The following is a 26,424-nucleotide window of genomic DNA, read 5'->3' on the forward strand; positions in this document are numbered from 1 at the left end:
GCCATGGCGATAACTGCCCCACAGCGATGGAATCAGGGCCAGGCTGGATCACAGGGCTGAGGGGGGCCCAGAACATCCCCTCGCGGGCAGGACAGGGGCTCCCAGCAGGGATCGGCCTCAAAAACAGGCAGAGTCCCCTCCTCCACGGCATCTGGCCTCAGCCCTGCCACCACTGTCCTCGCAGGATGGCTCGGGGGGGGGGTAACTGGGGACCCCATGGTCCTGGAGCACTGCTCGACCCCTGTTGCAGCCCATGCCTGGCACATGCTGCCCTGGGCTGTTCCTTGTGCGGGCATGGGGGGCTGTTACACGTTTTGCACAGATTGGTGCTTCCCAAGCAACGCATTTTTTACTTAAAAATGCAGTTACCAACACTGTAATTGGAGAAGATCTTTACCTGTTTTCTCTTGGGATGCCAGAGGGTTAATAGCTGGATTAAAAAAAAAATCTCCAAAACTTTTGTCTCTCTTGCCTCGAACTAAGGTCTCTGAAGTTGCATGCAGACTGCTCTCATTACCACGCTGCTAGTGAAAAGCAGGCTTCCTTCTCTGGTGATAATTGGAGGGAAAGCACTCACGTTTCCCAGGGAGTTTGCAGTGAGCGTCTGTGCTGGGTATCTCAGCATCTGCCTTCCCCAAAAGGGCAGGCAGGAGCTGTGGGCACAGAAGCGGTGCCTGCAGTCCCCTTGTGATATGCTCCAACAAACAATCCTTTCTGCCCCTACAAACAACAAAAAGGGGCCCATGCCCGCAGAGCTCTTGCCTGAGCAGCTCTGCTGATGTGCACATACCAGCCCTGCACAGCACTTGTATAAACCCACCGACCTGCATTTACCTTGACGGCCTTTGCCCACAGCCCTCGGCAGCCCCTTACCCATAACAGGCACACACGAGTGCTGCCTGCTCCACATTTACTGCACAACTAGGCTGCTTCTCCTCAGGGGACTGCCAGCATCTCCCATTTTGGCATTGGGTGTGGGTTTGCTGAGGGGCACTCTCCAAATCTACCACCAAGAAGCAGCCTGTGACCTCCTTGGAGGCGGCCAGAGAGATTTTCAGTTTCTTTGGCACTAGGGTTGTGTGCAACAAACTCCTACCTTTCTTCTTTGGCCTGCAAAGCCACTCTGGCTTTATTACACTGCATGGCATTTCCAGTCTTTTGTAACATTCATAGTTCCTTCCAATGTGCCCAAGATGGCAAGACAGTTTGCTCTGAGCCTGCTGTGCACTTGTGACACTGTCAGAAGAGGTGGAGTGCATGCCAACACGTAGAGTTTGCGCGTGCACGAAGGGGCAAGAGCAGGCATCATTTGCAAGGACTGGGAAAACTGCAGGAAGGCAATGACACAAAATCCCAGCCACGCTGTGCATTCGAGCAGTACCTGAACTAATTATTCTGCCTTGGGTACCTCTTGGGTTTACATGTGAGCACAGCCAAACGGAGGCAGTCCAGAAGGAATCCTAAGAGCAATTTAGCAAACATTGTTTAACATCTTCAGTAAGGACCTAGGTAATAAGACCAAAGGAATCCTAGACAAGTTGGCAGATGACAGAAAAGGGAGGGGAGTGGCTGATTCAGCAGATGCTTGTGCTGCCAATCACAGGCACCTGGACAGGCTGGAGAAATGGGTAGAGAGGAACCTCATCAAGTTCATCCATGGGCAATGCCAAGTCCTGCACGTGGGAAGAAATATCTCCAGGCACCAGGACAGGCTGCGGACTAACCAGCTGAGCAGCAGCTTTCCAGAGAAGGACCTGGGGGTCCTGGTCACAAGTTGGTCAGGAGCCAGCAATGCGTTCATGTGCCAAAAGGGGCCAACAGCATCCTGGGCTGCATTAGCAAGAGCATTGCCAGCAGCTCAAGGGAGCTGATCCTTCCCTTCCACTCAGCACTACTGAGGCCCCACCTGTGGAGTCCTTTTTCCAAATCTAGGCTCTCCTGTACAAGAGAGACATGCACCTGCTGGAGAGAGTCCAGGACAGGGCTATCAGGATGACTACAGGTCTTGCACATCTCTCATCCGAGGAGAGCCTGAGAGAGCTAGGACGGTTTAGCCTGGATGCAGATGGTGGTGCATGGATTGCTGTGAGCAAAGGAGTTGGCCAACATGGCAACAGAGACAAGAAGGTGCACCACTAGCAGGTGAGTTTTCCAAAGGATGAAAAGGAAGTATAAGGGGCCTCACATCTGGATGCTGAGCATTAGAAATGCTAGGACTAAGAAAGGTGCAGAACACTCTCATGGACACTCATCCTAGCCACTTCTAAGCTAGGACGAGTCCTTGCTTCTTCACATCAGGAAATTGTTTTCCTGAAAGAAAGAAAACAACCCCACAATAGCTCTAGAGCAAGTGAGCACCCCCACCACTTGGGCCTCAGCATCTCAGCTGAGCAACTGCTCTTCCCAGGCTCTCTGCCTCAGGAGAGATAGTGAAATCCTCTCACAAGGGCAGCCCGAGGAACAAGCACATGCACAAATTCAGCTGCACCAGGCAGACGAGGCAGCTGCTGCCTCCAGGCCCCTCTGCTGTAGTCCTTCGACCCCCTCCTCCAGCAACATCACAGCTGCCTCCATCCTTATATCCCCGCTAGTGATTTGATTTCTTAATGAACATGGTATGAAAAGAACAGACCTGAAATTAAAAACTCTCTTCTTTCCCTTCCACATCCACAAACATTGAAAACAACTGAGCCAATCTAGTCGTTGCTAGCAACCCTTTGGCTTCTTCCTTTTTTTCTTGGAATGGTTGTTTTCAGTGTGAGTTTTATTGTTTTCACAGAATGACAAAATAGACAATATTGGCAGGGACCTCTGGAGATCCCCTTCTCCAACCCTCCTGATCAAGAAGGGGCACCTACAACAGCTTACCCAGGACTAGGTCAGGCAGGTTTAGAGCACCTCACAAAGTCGAAATTCCACAGCCTCTCAGGGAACCTCTTCCAGCATTTAACCACCCTCACAATACCTGAAGGTCTTTTCCTACCTTCAGGTGGAAATTCATGATTTGCCGTTTTGTGCCCATTGCCTCTCCTCCTCTCCTTGGCTACCACAAAGAAATACTCAGAGCCATGCTCTCATCTTCCTTACACCTTCCCACCAGATATTTAGACGCCCTCAAAGGATGTCTAAAGACACTAGCAGTCTGTTTTACAACAGAAAAACAGTCCCAGCCCTCTCAGCATCTCCTCCTATGGGACCTTTCAGTCATCTTTGTGACTCACAGCACTGTCTTTGACGCCCACAACAACAGACATGACCCAGAGAAATGCCGAGGAGATGCAGGGATGCATTCTGGAGCTGGAGATCCAGAATAGACCGCTTTTTGGACCTCAAGATCCAGAACAGACTGCTTTTCAGGGATCATTAGAAAGAGATGATCCATACAACCACAAGAGCAGATCTCATAACCACAAACAACAGCCATGGGCCTGGCCCTGGCCCATCAGGCACCACTGCAGAAGTGACCTCACAACCGCAAACAGCAGCCTTGTGACCAGCGCTGGCTTTCAGGCACTGAGGCACAAGAGACCTCACAAGCACAGCCAGCAGCTAGGGGCCTGGCACTGGCCGACTGGGCACTGAGGCACGAGTGTCCTCACAACCACGAAAAGCACCACATGCCCAGCACTGGCCTATCAGACACTGGGGCAGAAGTAACTTACAAACCATAAACACCAGCTGTGTACCTAGCACTGACCTATCAGGCATGCAGGCAGAAGTGGCCTCACAGCCACAAGCAGCAGCCATGGGCTTACTACAGTCCTATAAAATACCACTGCACAAGGGACCTCACAAAAACTAACAGCAGCCTCTGAACCAGCACTGGCCTGTCAGGCACTGAGGCACGGGGGACCTCACAGCAACTATCTGCAGCCACGCGACCAGCACTGTCATGTCAGGCACTGGTGCAGAAGACACCTCACACCCACAAATAGCGTCCGTAGGCCTGGCTCTGGCCCACCAGGGCCTCAGGCAGAAGGGACCTCACAAGCACAAACAACACCTGTATGCCTGGCATTGCCCCATCAGGCACTGAGGCACAGGGGACCTCACACGCACAGCCCGCAGCCATGGGCCTGCCACCGCCCTAATAGGCAGTCAGGCTAAACTGACCTCACAACCACCAAGACTAATAATGTGTCTCCTTATCCTCTAGAATTTACCATGTGGAAGTCTTTCCTGTAGGTGTCAAACAACTTAATTGCTACTTGCCTCTGTGGTTCGGAGGAAGTAGTGACTTCGCAGGCTTCATCAAAGCCACGGGCCATCTGCTGGCCTATCAGAGAGCAAGGCAATAGGCACCTCACAAGCAGAAACAGCAGCTGTGTGCCTACCACTGGCCTCTCCAATACTGAAAAAGCCAGGCACATTTATGGAAGCCGTCGCACTCGTACATAGCCTCATCTCATTCACTTGCAGCTGCTTTCACAGAGGCTCAAGATGCTGGCAAAGATGTTGACAGCTACACCCTGGTGTACTGCTTCCATTCCCAGTGGCTTGAGGACTGCACTGGGAACGTACACAACTGGAGCAACCTAGAAAGAAAGACAGAATCGGAGTGTTACTGTCAGTTCTGCTGGCCTTACATAGTCGCAACAGTTAGGGGCAAATGTCTCCCCACCATGCTGAGCTGCATCTGTGAGAGAACAGCCAGCAAGGCCACTGAGACGTCCTACTCCTCTTTTTGGCATAGGTGAGACCATGTCTTTATACCAGGTCCCCAAAACAGCAGCGAGGGCACAACATGACATGTAGGACATCCTCTCTCAGAGACACTCTGAAATGCAGTTTCCACAACAAAAGAGACCGTTAGGAAGGGCATCTCCTGAGGACACCAGCAACCTGCTCACACTCTGCCCAGCAGATCCCAAATGCAGCTCTGAGCAGCACCTGCGGGCTGCAGGGGCAGCAGCAACTCAGGGAAACGCTTGAAAATGCATCTCAGAAACACAACACGGGCAAAGCTTCCTGCACCCAGACCCCACCAAGCCGCACAGGCCCAGCTGCTTGGAGCAGGCCGGCACGCCTGGCTCGCAGGTCAGTTCCCCTCGGTGACAGGGCGCTGGGTCCCCTGCTCACAGCCCCAACAGCCCCTTTGGGAGCCCCTGTAGGAAAGCAGCCCCCTCGCCAGCACCGCTGCCCCTGATGCAGCGAGAGTGCACCCACCGGCATTTGAACGCACCCGCAGCCCCCACCAGCCCCACTCGCACCCGCTCTCACTCCCGCTCCCTTCTCGCCTGCTTCACTCCCTCATCCCTTGCAGGTCTCCCTTCTCTTGGCCTTTTCCCACTCTGGACTACGATTGGCTGAGACAGCCATCATTCCAATCCATCCCGCCCTCCTCCTCAGGACAGCCAATAGGAGGGCCGCACTCAGGCGATGCCATGGCAACGCTGCGCCCTCCTGCCCTGGCAGCCAGCTCTGCCCCCTCGCCCAGCTGGACGGTGCCATCTTGTGGGCAGCAGCGCAGGGCACGGCAGGGCCTCGGGTCAGCCCGGCGCCAGGTGCCCGGGCAGTGCAGGGCCCCAGGACTGGCCGCTCTGCTGCAGGGTCCCCTTGGGGCTCCTCGCTGCCCTGCGCCCGGGGGGCCATGCTGGGCTTGGAGGGCAGCCCTGGGGCCTGTGCTGGTGCCAGCCCTGGGGCCGGCGCTGGAGCCCTGGGAATGGCTGGGGTGCCGGAGCCCGTGGGCGAGGTGCTGCTGCCCCCAAGGCAGGGCAGTGTCCTCTCGGCCCTCCCGCCCCGGCCCCTTCCCCAGGGCAGCCCCAGGACTTGGCAGCCCTCCCGCTGCGCCTGGCGGGGCTGGGCCGTGGCCAAGCAGGGGCTGCTCTGTGTGGGGCCGGGCCGCACATATACCCCAAAAGGCAATGGAGTTGCCCCACAGAAGCCTCGGGGCTCAGCACATCTCCTGCCCCATGACCCAGGAGTCCTGGCTGTCTGCTAAGCCAGATGGGACCCTCAGAGATGACGCTTGTGGCAGCCCCCAGCCCTGTCCAGCCACCCCCACAGCCCTGGATTCACAGCAGTTTTTGCAGTTACCAATCTTTGTGCAACATCTCGGGAAGAAGTACCCAAAGCCTCTCTCAGTGGAGAGCTGCAGGAGCCTTGGGAACAAGGAACTGTGGTCTGGGCTGATGGTGTCCGTCCCGCAGTCCTCCATCTCTCTTGTCCCTTTGCTCTCAGCTCACCTCTGCAGCCCAGGAGGAGGCATGTTCCTCCCTTCACCCAGCACTCCTTTTCATCGTGCTCGTGTTCTTCTGCATGTCAGCGACAGGTCCCAGCACAGCCCCATTAACTCCTGTCTCCAGTCTTGCCATGGAGCCACTACAAGGGGCAGCGGCATTGAGGGCGTGAGCAGTGCCCAGCAGTGCCTAGGTCTCGTGGGGAAGTGAGGGCCCCCACCCAGGACACCATGGAGACCTCCTTGTGATGCAGCACATCCCGCTGTGACCTCTGCTTGTGTCATCTGGGGGCACAGCAGGTCAGTGCCATGGAGATGGCACCACCAGGGAGAGAGCAGAGAGATTTCCTCTCCCCTCCTGGAAAGCAGTCACCTCCCTTCCGCCAGTTATTTTCTCAAACTTTCTGATAAATCCTTCAAGAATGTCTCCAGGTGGTGCCAAAGTCAGGGAAACATCTGAAGTGGGGAACTGGAGAGGTCACTGCTGTGCTCCTGCACTCCCTGGCTGCTGCACTAGGCAACAGGATTCTGTGCAGGAATCTGGGGCTTGGGGGTTGGATTGGGGTTTGGCATTTTTACAGGATCAAAGTCTGGTGGTATGAAAAAGCACAAAGGGTGGCCACAGGCTGAGATGCTTTGGTGAGCCTCAAAACTGGTTGCTGCTGTGGATCACTCTTTTATTTGAAGTAGGGTGTAGGAGAATAAGGGACAGGCCGTAACCTTCCTCCTTTAGGCACCAAAGCAGGCTCTTTGATTTGAAAAGTCTTCAGCAAGGTTTCTCGGTCTGTGGTGCTTAAGATAGAGGTGATATGCCAGAAAAGAGCAAACACACAACATCTAGAGGGCTTTGCCTAGGAGCCTCATCCCTGCCAGACTCCAAAGCCATGGGCCAGGCCACGCAGCCAATCTGGGGAAGTTTTCCCATTTCCCGTGAACTTAGTCCATTTTTCCTTCTGTGTGAGCCTGAGGAAAGCCAGGTCTCATCTCTGGGCTTCATATGGCCCTTGGCCTTTTCAGTGTCACTTTGGGGCTCTGCTTCTCCCCTGGGTACGCTGCTCAGACCCCTGCCCTTCCCCACACCAGCACCCTGGCTCCTCCAGGGATCTGTGCAGCCCAGGCACCCTGGATCCACACTGGCACCCTTGCTCTCCCACGGTCTGTACAGCTCTGGCACCCTGGATCTCCCACATTTGAGGATTTGAGACTCCTCAGGACATCCCTCATATTGCAGTGCTGCTGTCTGGGCTCTAGTGCAGAGCCTACGAGGCAGTGCAGTGCCTCAGGGCCTGCATTCAGAAGTCTGTAAGGGCACCTCCCAGCTCTGCAGCTGCTAAAGCTTGCAAGCGTCCTTACAACCAACCTTCCTGCTCTTCCTAGTCTCTGCAGAGTGCTGGGGCAAGTCTTGCAGAAGGGAGACTCCACCCCCCTTAAATACTGTCAGAGATGTGCCTTTCCAAGTCCCTACAGAAGGAGTTACTTTGCTTAGTCAGCCTCTAGTCATCTGTGATGCCGGGAGCCCAACTCTACCTGCTGGCATCTCTGTCCTTTCTCTCCCTTGTCTCCTGTGTGCCTAGCCAGGCTTCTCCATGCACCAGAGGCATGGGAAGTGTTGCTTGAGAGAACTCAGCTGAAGCTATGACATATTTTGAGAGCTTATGGGAAAAGATCAAAGGGGAGGCTAACACGGGGGACACTGTTGTGGGTGTCTACTACAGGCCACCTGACCAGGAAGAGAAAGTTGATGAGACCTTCTGGAGACAGCTGGAAGTAGTCTCACGATCACAGGCCCGGGTTCTCATGGGGGACTTCAACCACCCTGACATCTGCTGGAGGGACAACACAGCAAGGCACAAGCAGTGCAGGAGGCTCCTGCAGTGCATTGATGATAACTTCTTGTCACAAGTGGTGGAGGAGCCTACAAGGAAGGGTGTCCTGATGGACCTTGTCCTTACCAACAGAGAGGGACTGGTTAGAGATATGAAGGTTGGGGGCAGCCTTAGCTGCAGTGACCATGAGATGGTAGAGTTCAGGATCCTGCAGGAAAGAAGTTAGGCAACAAGCAGGATTGCTACCCTGGACTTCAGGAGAGCGGACTTTGGGCTCTTCAGAGACCTACTTGGAGGAAGCTCACGGGTTAAGGTCCTAGAAGGAAAGGGGGGGTGGTCCAAGAGAGCTGGCTAGTATTCAAACATCTCTTCTTCCAAGCTCAAGAGCAGTGCATCCCTATGAGTAAGAAGTGCAGCAAAAGGGGCAGGAGACCTGCATGGGTCAGCAAGGAGCTCTTGGCCAAACTCAGACAGAAGAAGAAAGTACACAGAATGTGGAAGAGGGGACAGGCTACTTGGGAGAACTATAGGAATGCAGTCAGAGTACGTAGAGATGCGGCGAGGAAGGCTAAGGCCCAGCTGGAATTGAGTCTGGCAAGGGATGTCAAGGACAATAGAAAGGGCTTCTTCAAATACATCAGCAGCAAGAGGAGGACTAGGGAAAATGTGGGCCCGCTACTGAACGGGACGGGGGCCCTGGTGACAAGGGATACGGAGAAGGCAGAATTACTGAATGCCTTCTTTGCTTCAGTCGTCACTGCTAAGGCAGCACTCAAGAAAGTCTAGAGAAGGGAAGACGTTCCTTTGGTTGAGGAGGATAGGATTAGAGACCTTCTGGGCAGGCTAGACATCCAAAAATCCATGGGCCCAGATGGAATGCACCCACAGGTACTGAGGGAGCTGGCGGTTGTTGTTGCCAAGCCGCTCTCCATCATCTTGGAAGGGTCCTGGAGAACTGGAGAGGTGCCTGAGGACTGGAAGAAAGCCAGTATCACTCCAGTCTTCCAAAAGGGCAAGAAGGAGACCCAGGCAACTACAAGCCTGTCAGCCTCACCTCCATCCCTGGAAAGGTGATGGAACAGCTCATTCTGGAGGTCATCTCCAGACATATGGAGGAAAAGAAGGTGATCAGGAATAGCCAGCATGGAATCACCAAGGGGAAATCCTGCTTAACCAATCTGATAGCCTTCTCTGATGGAATGACTGCCTGGGTAGATGAGGGGAGAGCAGTGGACGTTGTGTCCCTTGACTTCAGCAAGGCTTTTGACACTGTATAACATATATATAACATATTATAACATCCTCCTAGGCAAGCTCAGGAAGTGTGGGTTAGACGAGTGGACTGTGAGGTGGATTGAGAAGTGGCTGAAAGGCAGAGCTCAGAGGGTCGTCATCAGTGGCGTGGAGTCTAGTTGAAGGCCTGTGGCTAGTGGCATCCCCCAGGGCTCAGTACTGGGTCCCATCCTGTTCAACTTTTTCATCAATGACCTGGAGGAGGGGACGGAGCACCTCCTCAGCAAGATTGCTGATGACACCAAGCTGTGAGGAGTGGCTGACACACCAGAGGGCTGTACTGCCATTCAGAGAGACCTGGACAGGCTGGAGAGCTGGGCAGAGAGAAACCTCCTGAGGTTCAACAAGGGCAAGTGCAGAGTCCTGCACCTAGGGAAAAATAACCCTAGGCACCAGTACAAGCTGGGGGCTGACCTGCTGGAGAGCAGCTCTGCAGAGAAAGACCTGGGAGTGCTCGTGGATGACAAGCTGACCATGAGCCAGCAATGTGTCCTTGTGGCCAAGAAGGCCAATGGTCTCCTGGGCTGCATTAGGCAGAGTGTTGCCAGCAGGTCAAGGGGGGTGATCCTGCCCCTCTACTCAGCCCTGGGGAGGCCTCATCTTGAGTGCTGTGTCCAGTTCTGGGCTCCCCAGTACAAGAGAGACATGGAGCTACTGGAGAGAGTCCAGCGTAGGGCTACAAAGATGATCAGAGGGCTGGAGCACCTGCCCTATGAAGAAGAGAAGACTGAGGGGGGATCTTATCAATCTGTATAAGTACCTGAAGGGAGGGTGTCAAGGGGACAGGGACAAACTCTTTTCAGTTGTCCCGTGTGACAGGACTAGAGGCAATGGGCAAAAACTGAACCACAGAAAGTTCCGTCCGAACGTGAGGGGGAATTTCTTCACTCTGAGAGTGACGGAGCACTGGAAGAGGTTGCCCAGAGGGGTCGTGGAGTCCCCTCCTCTGGAGATCTTCAAGGCCCGTCTGGATGTAACCCTGTCTAACATGCTCTAGGTGACCCTGCTGAGCAGGGAGGCTGGACTGGATCATCTCCAGAGGTCCCTTCCAACCTTACTGAGTCCATGATTCTATGATATTATGTTCCCATGGGAAGTGACAGGTATGGGTTAGAAGTCTGAGCAGAAGCAGACTCAGGTGCTGAAGGAGAGGGAGGGGAAGCAGAAGCAAAGCCAATCCTCATGTCTCCCAGCATTTCTTGCCCAACCCTATATCTTACCTGACTTCAATCTCTGAATCCCCCAGGATGCTTAAACACCCAGTTATCCCAAATATGCCAGTAGCCGATTTCCTGAGGTTTCCTACCCTCCAAAAGAACCATCCAGAGGCCCTAGCTCAGAGGGCATCCCCTTCTCGATTCTGTAGCGGCTGTTCTTCCTGACAGAGGGCAATTGTTCTGCCCTTACTGAGACCCGAGCTACTTTGGATTTTCTGCCACTTTTTCAGAATTTCCACTAGTGGTGAATCTGTTTTACATTTCCTAACAAACCTCCCCTGACTCATGCTGACCTGGTTTTAATACCTCCCTGCTGAGCATCACCACCACAGTGATCATGAATGACCATGAACTCACCCTGTGCTGGCTGTGTCAACTACAGCACCAGCCCCCACCAGATGGGAAGCTCGCTGTGTCCCATCAGGAGTGCCAAATAAGGAAATTACCTGTTCTCTTTTCTTTGTTCACAGGTTCTGCTAACGAGCAGCAGGAGTCCCTTTTTCTAAGTGTTTAAGTATCATTGCTAGCAATATGTTTCTGCTTGTACTCTTAGCCAAGAGGCACCTTCTTGCTAGCAACAAAATTTAAACACTTGGAAAGCTGACTCCTGCTGCTCATCACCAGAGGCTGTGAACAAAAAAAAGAGAACAGCAAATATTGTCAATGTATTGAGACAGAACTGAGCTCAGAAAGACAACATGCACGATGGTCCTGTGGCTGGATTATCGGGCACTGAGCAAAAGCGATCTCCAAGTCAGCTTCAAAGCCACGTGCCTGCTAATGGCCTAGCAGGCACTGAGGCACAAGGGACCTCACACCCACAAAGATCAGCCATGTGGCCAGTGCTGGCCTCTCAGGCACTGAGGCTCAAGTGACCTCAGAACAACAAACAGTCACATGATCATCACCGGCCAGTCAGGTCCTCAGGAAGAAGTGACCTTGGAGCCAGCAACAACAGCTGTGTGCCTGGCACTGGCACTGGCCGATCACGCACCAAGGCACAAGTGACCTCGCTGTACTGGCTACCAGTCATTGGGGCACACGTGACCTCACAACCACAAACAGCACCCACAGGACCAGCACTGGCCCATCACGCACTGAGGAAGAGGAGACCTCACAAACACAAACATATCCCTGGGCCTCTAGCAGACGGGACGTGACCGCCACAAGCAACAGCCACATGACTAGCACTGCCTTATCATGGCCTCAGGCAGAACTGATCTCACAGTAACAAACAGCAACCATGGCCCTAGCACTGCCCTGTTAGCCAGGAGCTCAACAGCTCTGAGACTCCCTCAGTTCCAGCTACCAAGGCTTTGGAGCAGTCACACAAAGGCACTTGACAGATACTGGCATGTATTATAAGGGTCTTTCACTCATCCTACAGGGCACCACAACCTTCTAGGAAAAGGAAGGGGCACAATCTCATTTCCTGAGTGTGCTGGCAGTAACAGCATCTGTATGATGTGGGACGTGCAGCACAGCAGAGGTATCAGGAGGTGAACCCACATGCCCCAGGTCACCCATGGAAGTTGGGCGCATTCATGGAAGCCTTCACATCCACGCATAGCCTCATCTCATTCACTTGCTGCTGCTTTCACTCAGGGCTCACAATGGTGGCAAAGATACTGACAGCTACAGGGTCACACCCTGGCATCCTGCCTCCATCCTCAGTGGTTCTAGGATTGCACAGGGAACCTACACAACTAGAGCAACCTAGAAAGAAAGATAGTATCGATTAGAATGGAGTACGGTCTGAGATGGGAAGATGCAATCAGGGTCCAGATTCCACAGAAAGCCTTGAAGGAGTGAGCAGACCACTTTCTCCAACAGAGGCTGTAAAACCCTCAAGACTCAGGAAGCATCAAGACCTTCAGAAACTGCAAGCCTGAACCTCAGCTGACAGAAAACAACTAACTGCAAGCATCCCTCGCTCACACCAGGATGCTCCAAGGAGGGAGCACAGTCAGCACCAGTGCTCACCCAGGGCTCCCACAAGGACACTGTGATGGCAGGCTGGCCTCCGGGAGCAGAGCACTGCTCTCTCCAGACACCTCTTCCTGTGCTGAGCAGCACACCACTGAGCCAACATGTGCCTGTGCATCAGTGGTGCACAGGGCACAGCACCACACATGGCAGCAGACAGGACACCCCCAAGTGCCCCACAACACAGAAAGCCCAAGCACAGATCCACAGGCTCACTCTCCACATACAGATGACAAGTGCCCCTGACAGCCCACAAGGCACCCAGAGATGACAGGCTGGGGGCAGGCTTCAGCACCAAGGAAAATGCAGTGGCCTCAGAGACTGCTGGAGCTCATGGCAGCTTTGTGAATCTCTGAAATAAATGCAAGGCTGCTTGGGCATCGCCTGCTGCCAGAAGGATGCTTTTGGCCCCAAAAGGTCAAAGATGGTGCTCCATGTTTTAGGTACACCAGGAAGCACGACCCACCTTGCCTGACAGGAGCAGAACGACTTGACTGTCCAATTCACAAGCCACTCCACAACACTCGACAGCTGAGGCTGGCACTGAAACTTAGTCAGGGAGCACACAGACCTGGGCCCTGGCCTTGACAACCTGCCATTTGCCAGTGATCATCCTCAGAGAATCCAGGGAGTGATGCCAGATGACAAAGTGTGGTGCTGAGCCATCCCTGAGCAGTACCCACCATGACACAGCTCCTGAACTTAGGCCTTCCCACAATGGAGCCAGCGGTAAAAGGCTTCAAGAACAGAGGGGACATAATGCACGCCAAACAACTGGGAGGCCAGCGGTGGGATGCATGTGCTCACCACCACTGCCTTGACTCCAGCTACTCTGAGCAATGCAACTAGAGCTAAGTCGGGCTCCTCACCATCACCCAAAGTGCAGGCAAAATTCAGTCCCTTGCCAGGGTCAGCACCTAACCACACCACACCTAGCACACTGATGTTTACACTTGGCTGCTTTCTTATTTCCCCACTGCAGCACAGAAAGGTCACATTACAGCACGACGGTGGGGTAACGTGCAGAGACTTCACCTGGAAGGAAGAGAGACCTGGGCTGCGCATCCCTTGCAGGGCACTTTTGCCTTGCTGCTCCTGTTCAAATGCACTCCTCCAAACAGATCTCCTACAGGAAGGACTCAGCCCCTTGACAGTCAGCTCCCAAAAACTCACTTGCCTTTCTCCAAAGACCACCACGCCACAAGGCCTTCACTCCTTCAAAGGGATTCCAGCGGGCTAAGGCCCAGCTGGCAAAGTGCATCTCCCACAATGTCTTTCCCTCTCAGCACACACTGCTGCAGACCAAAGCTCTTATGAACCAAAGGGAATAACACAGGCTTGGTTCACATCACAGAGCAAGGAGAAACACTCCCTGGCCTTCAGGAAAAATCCATGCTGCAGGTGCTGGCAAGCACTTGGCAACCCCGAGGCCTGAACCTCAGTGCATCAAAGGCAGCAGGCTGCCAGCAACTCTGGCCCATGACACCAGGGCAGCCTAGGCCCAGCCAGCATATTCACACCCTCACCTTGCAGTGCTCCCCAGCTCCCCACTCTGGCAGCACTGCCCACACACAGCACCGCCCTCTCCAGCTATCTCCTCCCATGCTGAACAACAAAACACTGGGACCACCACCTGGCTCCCCCACAGGGCACCCCTGCAGTGCAACATCCTGCACACACCACTGCTCACCTCACAGAGGGTTGCAGCAAACGTGCACCTCTGCATCAGCAATGCACAGCGCACCCCAAGTGCCCCACAACACAGAAAGCCCAGCTCTCTAACTCTTCACTTCCCTTCTAGTCCTCCAAGGCTTTGCAACATGCACTGCCTCTCAGCATCTACTCACAGTCCTATACATGGTTACTTCCCTTCTCCAGGAAGCAGAGCAGTGCTCTCACAAGCCCTGATCGGGCCACCTCTTGCCATTCGTTTGTGCCTCAACTTCCCTGAACAAGAAATCTCTTTCAAAATGTGGCCGCTACCTGTTTGGCGGTAACATTCCTTCTGTCTCCTCCAACAGACTTTGCACCCATTCTCCACTGGCTGCATACTCAGACAAAAAATCATCAACTTCTAATGTGTTACAGATCCAAATGTGTCATAAAAGCATGTGGACACCTGAAAGACAGGCACAGCATTTAGACCTTGCAGGAACATCTCACAAGCTCCCTCTTGTTTCCACAGCGGGAATTTCCAAAGCACACACACATGCTGGAGATAAGAGATTACTAACACTGCTTACACCAGCATTCGATTTATTTAGCAGTTTAAAAAGCCTAGCTGGACTCCCTAGCTCTCTGGGAGCAGCCTGCAAGCTTCTACTTAGGAACAATGGGAGAAACAAACTCCACTTCCATATTCACTAGAGAACATCACCTGCATTTTAAAAGTAGTAGTACTAACTCAGGATCATGGAGTGGAATAGAATTAGTGTCAGACAATGGGGAACATCTGCTTGATTAATTAGTTGACTTTCTGTATTGCAGTAGAGCTCTGCAGCAGTCAATCCCTCCTCTGGGCACATGCAACAAACCCAGGAGTCACCTCACCACCACCATCCAGGACACGTGGCTTTTCCTGACCTGTCAGCTGCTCACAAGTGCAAACCCCCAATGTTAGAGAGATACTGTGAGAAAAACCTTGCAAATAGTTAACCATACTCAAGGACAAGGGGGAGAGAAAAACAGTACTGCAAAGGATTACCAGCTCCGGCTAAAGAACCTTGATGAAACCACAGCACTTTGAAGATTGCGAGGGGTAGGTAAGACAAAAACAGCAGAATAACCCAGAAGTGACCTTAGGTTCATTGAGGCTTATTAACATATTAAACTTCACACCCCTAAATGAATAATGAGATGGAAATGACATGATAATGATGTTACCGCCTCTTCTTCTCTTCCTATGCTAATTAACAAGAATGTGAAAGTGCAAGCGCAGAGCAATTACCTGAGGTAATGAAACTGTAACCAATAGAAAGATTTGTATAAAATACTCCCTGGAAAGTGTGTATAAATCAAGAATGAGAGGGGGAGAAGGTGTGCTAGCTTTGTGGATTTGCCACCTAGCACCCATCTCTGCACAGAAATGAAATAAACAAGTATCTCAACCCTGTGTGTCTATTGGTTGCTTGCACACCGGGTAACAGAACCCGGATTTTGGGACAACAAGGCAAAAGGCACCTCACCATCGCAAACATCAGCTTGCCGGCCTGCCAATGGCCTCTCAGGGCCTCAGGCAGCAGCAACCTCACAACAGCAAAGAGCAGCCCTGCAACCAGCACTGCACGAGCAGGCACTGCTTCACAAGTCACCTCACAGGCACCAGCAGCAGCCAGCGGCCTGCCACTGACTGCTGACGCACAAGGCACAAGGCACTTCACAAGCCTGCCTACAGCTCTGCCCTGCAACGCAGTGTGCCACAAGGGCCCTCACAACCACCACCAGCACCAAGGGCCACAGCACTGGCAAGGACGGCCTCAGGCACACGTCGCCTCAGCACCACACACAGCAGCCACACGCCTAGCATTGCCCTCTTCGGCATGGCACTCACGCACAACTCTAGCCACTTCAGCACCACCAAGAGCACCCACATGCCTCGCACTGGCCTCGAGCGCCTCACACAGCAGCAACCTCACAAGCCTGCCCACAGGTCACCACAATCATGCACGGCTGCACGAGTCACCTCACAACTACCAACGGCCTCCAGGGGCCTGGCCCTGGCCCTGGCCTCCGAAGCACACAGCAACAAGGGACCTCACAGGTCCCCACAGAGCACTGGCCTAGCAGACACTCCGCCACAAGCAGCCTCCCAGCAACTAGCAGCAGCAAGCGCCACAGCCTTGCCAATCAGAGCCTCGGGCACAACTCACCTCACAAGCACAAAGTGCAGCCAGGGGCCTAGCACTGACCGAGCACGCACTGCTCCACAAGTCGCCTCACACAAACACTAACAGCAGCCACGTGCCTGCCACTGCCCATTAAGACACGCAGGCACAAAGCACCTCAGCACAAAGCCTGCTTACACCTCTGGCCTCTCAGCCACTGTGCCACAAGCGAGCAAAGAACCAGCCACTGCACCAACGGCCAGAGCACTGCCAAGGAGGGCCTCACACCAAAGTCGCCTCACAAGCCCAAAGAGCAGCTGCGGGCCTAGCGTGGACCTAGCATGCACTGCTGCACAAGTCACCTGGCAACAACTGATGACAGCACTTGACAAGCACTGCCCGCAAAGGCACTGCACCACAAGCCAGCTCCCAAGCACTAGCAGCACCCAGGGCCTGACACCCAAGCGTCAGCCCAAGTGGCTACAGCTTAGTGGCACAGACAGGGAAGCAAAGGTTGCTCTTTAGACCCTCCAGCAGACATTCAGCTGTTCCAGAGACCCCAAGCTCCAGCACTGCTCCCTCTGTGGGCAGGTGCAGCTGCTCCTGCTGCCCGCAGCGACATCCTTGGCCCTAGGGGGACCTTGTCTTCAACTGCCCTTCTAGCACATAGCTGGAGAAGGCTTCCCACTCCCAGCAGAGCAATGATGCTCCAAGCAGAGCTTTGTTTCACCTTGTGCTAGGTTTAATCTAACACTCACCAACTCTGCAAGAGCTGAAATGGCAAAATGAGCTTCAGCATCTTTCTTCCCCCAATCCCCTCCTGGTTCACAGAGCACGATTTATTACAACCATGTCAGCTGCCTGCATTGGAGGTGATTTGCTGACAGATCACTTCTTAATTTGGAGCTGAGTGAGCAGACAGCAAGGGACTGTGAAATTTAACATCAGAGAGCGCTAAATGCAGATTTCCAGCTAGCAAGGCCTGCTCCAGCTGGTGCTGCACAGGGGGATCTTTCCATTGCGAGCACCCAAATACCCTGCTTGGCTCTGGGGGCAGACTGCTGCCAGCACAGAGCCACCTTCCCGGTGCTGTCCTGCATGGAAGCCTACCTGTTACCCTCTAAGATGTCTCCTGCTCCCCAGGCAGAGGAGGAGGTTGTGCAGGATGAGTGGATGTCCCTGTCCTGCTGTGCCCACATGTTGCTCAATGTGGCTGTCTCACAGCAGTGCTGTGCCATGCTGTGGCACGTCAGTGGTCACTGCAGTGTGAGTGACTCTCTCTTCTTACCTCCTGCAGCAGTAATTGTGATCTGGACTACAATCTCTACAGGGATGACTTCCCATACCGGTGAGTGTGGCTTCCCAGGCCTGGGATGTGCTGATTGCGTGTGGGTTGGCAAATGATCGCAGCTCTGTTGACTGATAGCATGAGCTGGGTGTCCCAGGCTGGCAGCCCCAGGCATCTGTTCCCCACTTCTAGGAGAAGTTTAGCAGCACTGCCCTCTTCAAGGAACACCTGTACCCAGACTCCCAGGGCTGCATACCTTGAGGGTGGAGCAGCTGGGACAGGGACAGTGTGTTGGCCTGCTCCGGCAAGGGGCAAGGCCAGGGTAGGCACTGTGACCTCCTGTAATGCAGGCATACCTTTGCCTGGCACAATCCCTCACCCCTCGGTTTTGCCTGAAGGAAAAGAGCCAGAGATGTTAACCTGTCCTGCTGCCATGCCTTCTAGGCCCTGCTCACACTGCTGTGGTTTTGTGCTCTTGTAGGGTATATGAGTAGAGAAGATCCCGCCCCTCATTAACCGCATCCCTGTCAAGGCCAGACGAACTCATGTTGGGGCAGGAGGCAAAAGCAGTCTAAGCCCCAGCCTGGGACGAGGAGCAGCACCAGCTCCATGACAGGACGGACAAAGTGTAAGTGTTATGTGGCCTGGGTAGAAGGGAAGGAGCAAGGTGATAGTTCCACTAAGCCCTTGAGGATGCTGGAAGCATTTTGGTGATCACAGAGGTTGGGGATTTGCTCATGGAGGCAAGATTGTGCTGTGGTGGGAGAAACACAGTGACACAGACTCATAAAGTATCAGTTCCCTGGTAGTTGCTAAGCCACAGAGGCCTAGGCTATGTTTCTTGATGCTTGACAGCAGTGCCTGTGCCTGAGTGAATTGCTCAGTGCTAACCTTGCTGCTGTGAGTCCCCTGCTCCAGCAGAGAAACAGCCCATCCTGGGCTGGTTGCCTGTCTGGGGGCTGTCTCCTGAAACCATTGCCACTGCCCAGAGATGCGATTGCCCTGGGAAGGCTGAAGGAGCCTGGTGGGAGGATGCTTTGGAGCATGCTGCCCGCGGATTGTGGATTCCCCTGGCTCTGCCTTTTCCCTGTCTGGGACTCTAACAGCTCCTCTGCCCACACTGCCTGTAGCGCGGGCCGAAGAGCTGCATTCGATCAAAGGGGAGCTGAGTCAGATCAAGGCACAGGTGGACAGTCTGCTGGAAAGCCTGGACCGCATGGACCAGCAGAGAGACCGTCTCTCAGGTGAGGGGATGTTATACATGTCATACTTAATCATGATGGGGAGAATTCCAGCTGGCTCCAACATGCATGTGTCTGTACAGAGCTCGTACAAGGCCAGCCTGCAGGTACAAGGAAGCCTGGTTGCCAAAGTGTGAGCCTAACCCCAAGTAGGAGCTGCCAGGCAGTGCAAAGTTGAGGGGTGGCACCATCTCTGCACGCAAGGGAGTGAGCTTGGCCTCCAGAGCCTGCTGGAAAATTCCCTGGGCCTCCCTCCTTCCTAGTAATGGGAAAGCTGACCATGGACTTTCAGCATCATGGAGTTTTACCCCCTGCCCTGCGAGGATGACTACTGTTCTGCTTAGGCACTCCAAGTTTTTGCAGTCTCTGTCCCTGCAGGATCAAAGGAGATCGAGAAGAAAAGGGTCGAAGTGGGTGCAGAGTTGCCATCCCCAGCAGGAGAGGGGCCACAGGAGCCCCAAGGGAAGGAGGGATCCAGAGCTGATGGGCACAGTGACCTGCGCAACATCGACAGTGCAGAAGAGAGCACAGACACTGAGGAGACAGTAAGGCCAGGGCCAGCTTTTGTACTGGGAGGCAGGGTGCACCGTGGCCCTAGTTATCTCCTTTACCAAAACTTATCTCTACTTGAGCCCAGATACCTCTGCCCTGGGGTTTGTGAGGGTTTGGTGGGCTTGGAGGAGGATTCAGAGCTGACCTACTGCACAACTCTGCACGATGAGGTGTAGGAGCAAGTGCTGTGTTGTGCTGATGCGCAGCCATAACCAGCGCCTAGATGCTGGAGGAGCCCCGAGAAGGGACTTCCTGGTTGTGGCCCTGCCACTGCCTGTATGGGTTCCGCTGGGATATGCCCGGAGTAGAGGAGATGCCTAATCAGTATGGCTGTCCCTGCCCCGGGGTTCTAGGGCACCTGAACTGCCCTGACGTGCCGTCTGGGGCTACAACTTTTGTAGGTTTGGGAAAGGCCCAAGGAAGGTGGTGATTTTTGCCCATGCAGTTTATGGCCCTTTACCAGGCCTGCGGCCAGCCCTCCCCATGCTGAGTGCTGCCAGGACCACTCCTGCTCAGCCCAGACTGGCCCTTGCCAGCACGCCAGGTCCAGGGCACAGCTTTGGCTCCCAGGGCCTGTGCTCTGCAGCACTAGATCAAGCTGTGTTCCCAGGATATGTTTGTGCCCAGGGTCCTTAGGAACACAGAGACAGAGCTGGCCCCTTTCTGGAGCCCTGAACCAGCATGGCCACAGGAACTCCTGCCCCGCAGCAATGGTGATCAATAGAGGCAGGCAGGGCAAACGAGCAGACAGCCCCTGCCCCATACCTGTGCATCATGCAGCTAACAGCTGTGAGTGTCTTACTCCAGCAGTGCAGGGGTTAGCCCAAGGTGTAAAAACCATCAGCGTGCAAATATCCTTTATCAAAGCTGTTCAACACAACAAGCACCTGCAGCTGCTTCTCACATGTGCCTCCTCTGAGCTTTGAGTCAGAGGTAGCCATCTGCCAGGGAGGCTACACTTTCCCATGTAATCACACAGCCCTGTGGGGCTGTGGGATCCCAGCTCCTGCAATGATGTGCAGTGTTGGCAGCATCTGCTCTGTGTCATTTGGACTCAGCACCTTCAGCTCTCTTTGCCCCAGCAGTGCAGGATCTTGGGGTGACCGACAGGCTGGTGACAATGGGAGTGGAGATAACCACTTGTGGCTCTCTCAGTACCTGCAAAGATACTGCAGCCAGAAGGAGGATGGGGAAGCAGGGACTGCGGCCAGGCTAAGGCTAGGGAGCCGCCCGCTCTGTTGGGACACTTCTCTGGTGGCTCCCTGTCATGAGGAGTGGAAGGGGTGTCCAGAGAAAACAGTGGTGGCCTGTGGCCAGCTGTGACAAGGAGGCTGGAATAAGTCAGTCCTAAAAATACCCCCTGCTCTCTGATCGCCTCATACAAGCCATGCCTGAGTGGGCAGACCTGCCTTTACCCACCTGAGGCAGAAATGGACTCATGAGTTGGAGGGTGCCACTGGTCTCTGGGCATGTGGTGGCACGGGCATCCATTTCCCCAGGGCAGGCTGCCTTGGGATGCCCCTGGATGCCAGTGCAGGCTGCTACGCCCCCCACCCTGCTATGCTGAGGGCACACAGCAGCAGGCACTGTTGCCTGGCCAGCTCACTGCAGAGCCCTCTCTGGCTGCAGCTGTGATGCTGGCAAAGCCTAGCCTGACTTGTCAGCTGGGCACAGTCATGATCTGCAGCTCTTGTGCCCTGTGCAATACAGAGAGAACAGCTTGGGGGTGCTTTGGCACTGAGACTGTTATGGGTGACTCCAGGCTCCCTCCTTTGTCTCTGAGGCTGAACAGGCACGTATGCACAGGCCATGGTGCTGGTGCGCACTGTGCTGGGCAGAGTGATGTGTCTGGTTCTGCTGACAGGGCCAGAGGGCTCCTCATGGAAAGGCCATGCTGTATGTTTTTTCTTGCAGATGAAAAATCACACATCAGACCTCGAGGGGAGTCAGTAAATGGACTGGGATACCGTGGCCTTCCTGGTGGGCCAGCAGTTCCTGTCTTGTGTTTGTCTTTCTTGTGAGGTCTACACCTAGTGCCACACATGATGCGAAGTACCCACTCACAGCACTCATGCCTAGCATGGGCATCCCCTGCCACTGTTGCCAGCAGCCCCATGTCCCGCTCCTGCGAGGCTTTGGCCTGCTGTGGTAAGAGAAGCCTTTGTGTTTGCGCTTTTTCCCCCCCTCCTTTCTGTTTTTAGACTAGGGAATAAATAAATGTGTACGGAAGGAGGGAGGGTTAGAGGGTAGAAGCAGAAAGAATCATGTCCCAAAGGAACATCAGTGTTGAGCAGAAATCTAGGCCACGTTGTGAGCAAGGGTCCACCCTCTTCTTGCACTGTGCTGCCAAGGGAGCAAGGAGGCCCTGGAGCTTGGTGCAGCACACTGTATCACAAAGGACCCAGCACCATTAGCTCTCCCCATGCCAGGCACTGCACCAACGCCTGTGTGTGCTACACAGTTCACATGTCAGCCTCCTGTGCCCTGAAAGCATGTCCTCAAGCCTGCCCTTCCCACAGCCCTTGTCTGCGCACTTTGAGCCCCACAGGGAACTTGTGCCAGCCATGGCACTGTGTGGCCTCTCAGAAAGTTCAGGGGGTGCCAGTACAGCAGGCCAAGGCGCTCAGAGCTGCATGGCATCATGTCGTGACACCCCCTGTGCGGTCGTCCTTCTGCTGTACCATCAGAGGCTGTGCAGATGAGTACTTCCCTGAGGTGTCTCCAGGGGGGGCCTTCACAGCAAGGGCTGAGTGTTTCCAGGGAGGGAGCTGGGTCTGCGCGCTGAGCTCAGCCTCAGCGCTGGCAGACGAATGCAGAAGGCTGGTGTAAGCTATAGTTTTCCACCTGTGTCACTGGCATCACAAAACAGGGCAAAGTTGCAGCTCTGTCTCTTCCGGGAGGTGACAGGTTGGAAATACCCCTCATTGCTTATGGGAGGCCCAGTCATCAGGAACTGCACATGGAAGGGGCCTTTGCACCCCGTCCTGTTTGGTCTGGCAGCTCTCTGCAGTTTGACGCCAGCAGCCTAGTGTGGTGTAGTGCAAGCCCAATTGCTGCCAGTCACCCACACTCACGAATGTGTCGTCTTTGTTGGTCACTCCTTGACTGTTCTCTGCTGTGCTACCCGACAGCATTTGCAGTCACTAGGACTCCCACTGAGCAGCTTTGTCACCAATAATGGGAGGTGTTTGCTTTGCCATCAGGCACATTTCGGCTGTGTAGACAGTGGCAGGAGAGTGCTTTGGGACTTATCTTCAGCCAAGGAACTCGTAGTCCCTTTCATTCTCCATGTTCTGCAGAGCTGTATCTTATTTCAATGTCTCTCATTTCTAGGTCGTCCTTCTCTTGCTGGTAGGAAATTGTTCTGTATTTCTAATTTGCCTTGGTAAAAGAGTGTATTGTGTTGGAAGGAAAACAAAATAAAATTTGTATTTCTTTACTCTGCTTATTTGAGTCTGATGTACTTTTTAACAAGCTTAAATGCACCTGCTTTTCTGCATCCATGAGAGAATGACTTTGCCAAGCAGCTGCCACACACAGTCCTAGAATATACTGTGCAGTATATACTGGCTACTTCCTTGGAAAGGTGCTAGCTGCCTCTCCACAATGCCATGTGGCAGAACTGGCATTAAAGAGAGCAGGCCTCTGAGTCCTCCATGGATGCACATGTGCACTGGGGGCTGCTCAAGGAAGCAAAGGTTTCTTGAGCTGGATCCATGTGGTCTCAGGCAGGTGGAAGGTGTGAGAGGAGCCATTGCAGCTCCTGGGTGCATGTGATTAAAGCTGAAATCTTAACACTTTCTACAGGTGTACAGTCAGCAACAGGCATGTGGCAGACTTGGATTGACCAGCCTAGCTGTGCAACTGGTGCTGGGCCTGGCCCGAGTGCAGGAGTGTCTGAACACTACACTTTGTGTGGTTTCTACCTCCAGCTCCCCAGTCCAGCCCAAGCCTCCCATGGACCTGTGGGAAGGAAACACTGACAGCAAGAAGAGCTGCGCAGCTGCCCCGCAGCTCAGCATGGGCTCCTGTGACTTCACGGTTTTAGGAGGAAGAGGATTAAGGCACCCTCCTGGCCTACAACTGAGTGCTTTTCATGCTGCCTGATTAAAAGTAGCTGCAGCATTTATCACTCCCAGGACCAAGCATGGTGTGAAGCTGCCTTGGGCTTTGGGTGTCCTGTAACCCTAGGCTGGTACCAGCCTGGTTTCTCTTAGGTTCTATGTTACTGCTATCCATTGCCCCCGACTCTGAGACTGTACTAGTTATCCCCAATCCACAAGGTAATTTGCTTGGCTGTGGGATTGTAAGCAGCTGCTTTGTCCGTATATGAGTATCCACTGCAGTGCTCCCCGCTCCGCTCCCATTCACCTGCCCAGAGCTCACCGCAGCGATGGTGCAGTGCAGGCGTAGGTGTGACAAGCCAGCCCTGCTGAGTCACAAGACCAAGCACAGCTTGGCTTTTTTGCGTGAACATGAAGTTGGTGTTCTCGGTGGAAACACATCAGTCACCGTCTTTGCCCAGGATATTCCTTCTCAACGGGCTGAGGCAAGCCTCAGCGTCCTAAGGCTGGTGCAGCATGATGCAGCCGGCCTCACAGGACCAGCTCCGCTCCATCCCCAGTAACAACTCAAAGCTCAGAGTCTGGCAAGTCAGTGCCCATCTGCCTCTGCACCTCCCTGCTACCATTGCCCGCAAGATTCTGCCTTGCATCAGCCCAAGCATCTGACAGCACAATGCACAACGAAAGTTGTTCCTGGGCTGCACACAGCCCTGGTTGGCCTCAGTGCTGCTCTCTCCTTGTGACAACCCAGGGCCAGGGCACCTCCTTGGTTCATGGGACAGCTCAGCACAACACAACCAGGAGGGAGTCAAGTGTGACTCCTGCTACTTGTTTTCCAAAAACAGTTTGGGGTTTGATGGGGAAAAAAAGGGCCACTTGAGTGAGCTGTGCTCCTGGCAGAGAAACAACCTCCCTGCTGTGCCTGGCCCAGGCCACTTCTGGGCTCAGTGGTAAGGGCAGCCCTGATCTCAGGTCTTGCCTGCATCAGGAACAGAGCACACTGGGCAAATTTGCTGCTGTAGTTGCCACTTCTAACACCAAGTTGCACATAATCAGGAGCCAACAGAGGAAAGTCCAAGTGTGTGTGCAGAGCCCCCTCTTTGGGAAGGACTGAGCCTGCTGCTTGGCAGTCAGTTGGACAAGTAGCCATGGACTAGTGGTGCCAGGCAAATGAGCACATCCTTCACTGTCTTGCTGGCAGACCCAAGCAGGCCAAAGACTCATCAGAAAAGCTGGGTTTATTATATATATTTAAAAAAAACCAAAAAACAAAAAACCTAGCCAAAACATGTCTCTCCACCACCCCGAAGCACTGTCCAGGCAAGTCTCTGTAAAGTCCAAGTGACGCACAGGCTGTAGTGATAGATGGTTCCTGCCAGGGTTGCTCGAGTCCTGTTGTGTGGCTGGTTATGGTGGGGTGTTGGTAATGGACAGGTTGGACAAGGCAGTCTCATCCTTGGCACCAGGGCCACCTCCAAGCTTTGGGCTTTGGTGAATCCAGGGGTGGCCTAGTAGACACTGGTGGGCTCCAGCAGCGCGGGTAGCTGACTGGGGGGCTCCAGCAGGTGCGAAGATGCTCTTGGGGAGATCCAGTGGTTAAAGCAGCTGATCTCAGAAGTGTGGGCAGTCCCTTGGGGCGGAGGGGTCCAGGAGCACTCCAGTGGTGTGGAGGGGAGGGGGGCACAGGCAGGCTCTGGCAGCTGAGGTGGTATGGGGTCCACTCTGCAGCAGCTCAGGCAATGTGTGTGTGTGGGGGGGCTGCTTTGGGGGTCTTAGGTCGTGTGAAGGCCGCTCAAGGTGGGGGGGGCCTTTAGCAATATGGACAGGCTGCTCAGGCAGGAGCTGGGGTGCTCTGGGAAGTCTGCGGTGCTGCAAGGGGCTGCTCAGGAAGGCTCTGGGGGTCTCTGGCAGTGCAGGCAGCTGCTCGGCTGGGCTCCAGTGGGCTCGGGCAGTGGGGGGCTGCTCCAGAGAGGCCTCTGGCAGTGCAGGGGGACAAATCCAGGGTACAGATCTGGAGCGGACAAGTACGAGGCTGCTCTGCTGGCCTCTGGGGCCTGCGGCAGCGGAGGGGGGCCTTCAAGCTGGCTCAGGCAATGGAGGGGGTGGCACGGTGCCGGGCAGCGCGCAGGAGGCTCTGCCGCAGCACGGGGTAGAGGCGGTGGCAGCCATCGAGGCTGAGGCACAGGGCCTGGGCCCAGCTGTCAGGGGGGACACCCTGGCCGCAGCCCAGAAGCCCCGACACCTGGTTGAGGGAGGGCAGCAGGGCCACGGTGAGGAGGGCGGTGGCACGGCGCTCCTCGGCCTCACTAGGCTGCAGGAGCCAGTAGGTGGCGGCGGTGCCAGGCGGCCGGCACAGGGCGCAGCCCACCGCCAGGTCATACATCTCCACGTCAGCATCAGTGAGCGCCAGCGTGGCGGCGCTGACGGTGGCGGCCAGGGCGGAGCCGCCCTCCTGCAACAGCAGCGCGCTGACGGAGAGGCGCGCGCACGGGTAACGCGCCAGCCGCACCACCGCCTCCAGCACCTCACGCAGCACCGCCGCCGCCTCACGCTCCGCCACCGCCTCGTGCGCTGCCACCTGCCTCCCACGCCCGGCGAAGGGCGCGCGCCGGAACTCACACACCAACCACTTCGCCGCTGCGGCCGCCTCGCGCAGGCCCCAGGTGGCGCACAGCACCTTGGTGCCGCTCGCCAGCTCCACGTAGGCCGAGCCCTCAGCCTGGCTCAGCAGCTCCGCATGTGTGAACAGCGGCTGCAAGGCGCACGGGTCCCGCACCTCCTTCTCCTCCTCCTCCTCCTCCTCCTCCTCAGCCGCCGCTGCTGCCCACACCTCCGACGGCTGCGACTCCTTGGGGCCCCGCAGGCAGCAGTGATCCAGCGGCATCCTCCGGCCGCATGCCCCGCGAGGAAAGCAGGGAAAGAGGGAGGGAGGGAGGAGCCCGGCCCGGCCCGGCC

General features: G+C 54.8%; 1 protein-coding gene and 1 pseudogene across 1 annotated transcript; one reads left to right on the forward strand and one right to left on the reverse strand.

Annotated features, from left to right (window-relative positions):
• Nucleotides 1-2,107: 2,107 nt before the first annotated feature.
• LOC134149666 (RNA-binding Raly-like protein) lies at nucleotides 2,108-21,358 on the forward strand (annotated as a pseudogene).
• Nucleotides 21,359-25,555: 4,197 nt separating this feature from the next.
• Nucleotides 25,556-26,353, reverse strand: LOC134149667 (exosome complex component MTR3-like). The gene has a single exon (XM_062592899.1). The coding sequence runs from the start codon at nucleotides 26,351-26,353 to the stop codon at nucleotides 25,556-25,558; it is 798 nt and encodes a 265-aa protein (XP_062448883.1).
• Between the last annotated feature and the right edge of the window lie 71 nt (nucleotides 26,354-26,424).

This window comes from Rhea pennata, chromosome 21, assembly GCF_028389875.1.
Source record: "Rhea pennata isolate bPtePen1 chromosome 21, bPtePen1.pri, whole genome shotgun sequence".
NCBI classification, from domain to species: Eukaryota; Metazoa; Chordata; class Aves; order Rheiformes; family Rheidae; genus Rhea; species Rhea pennata.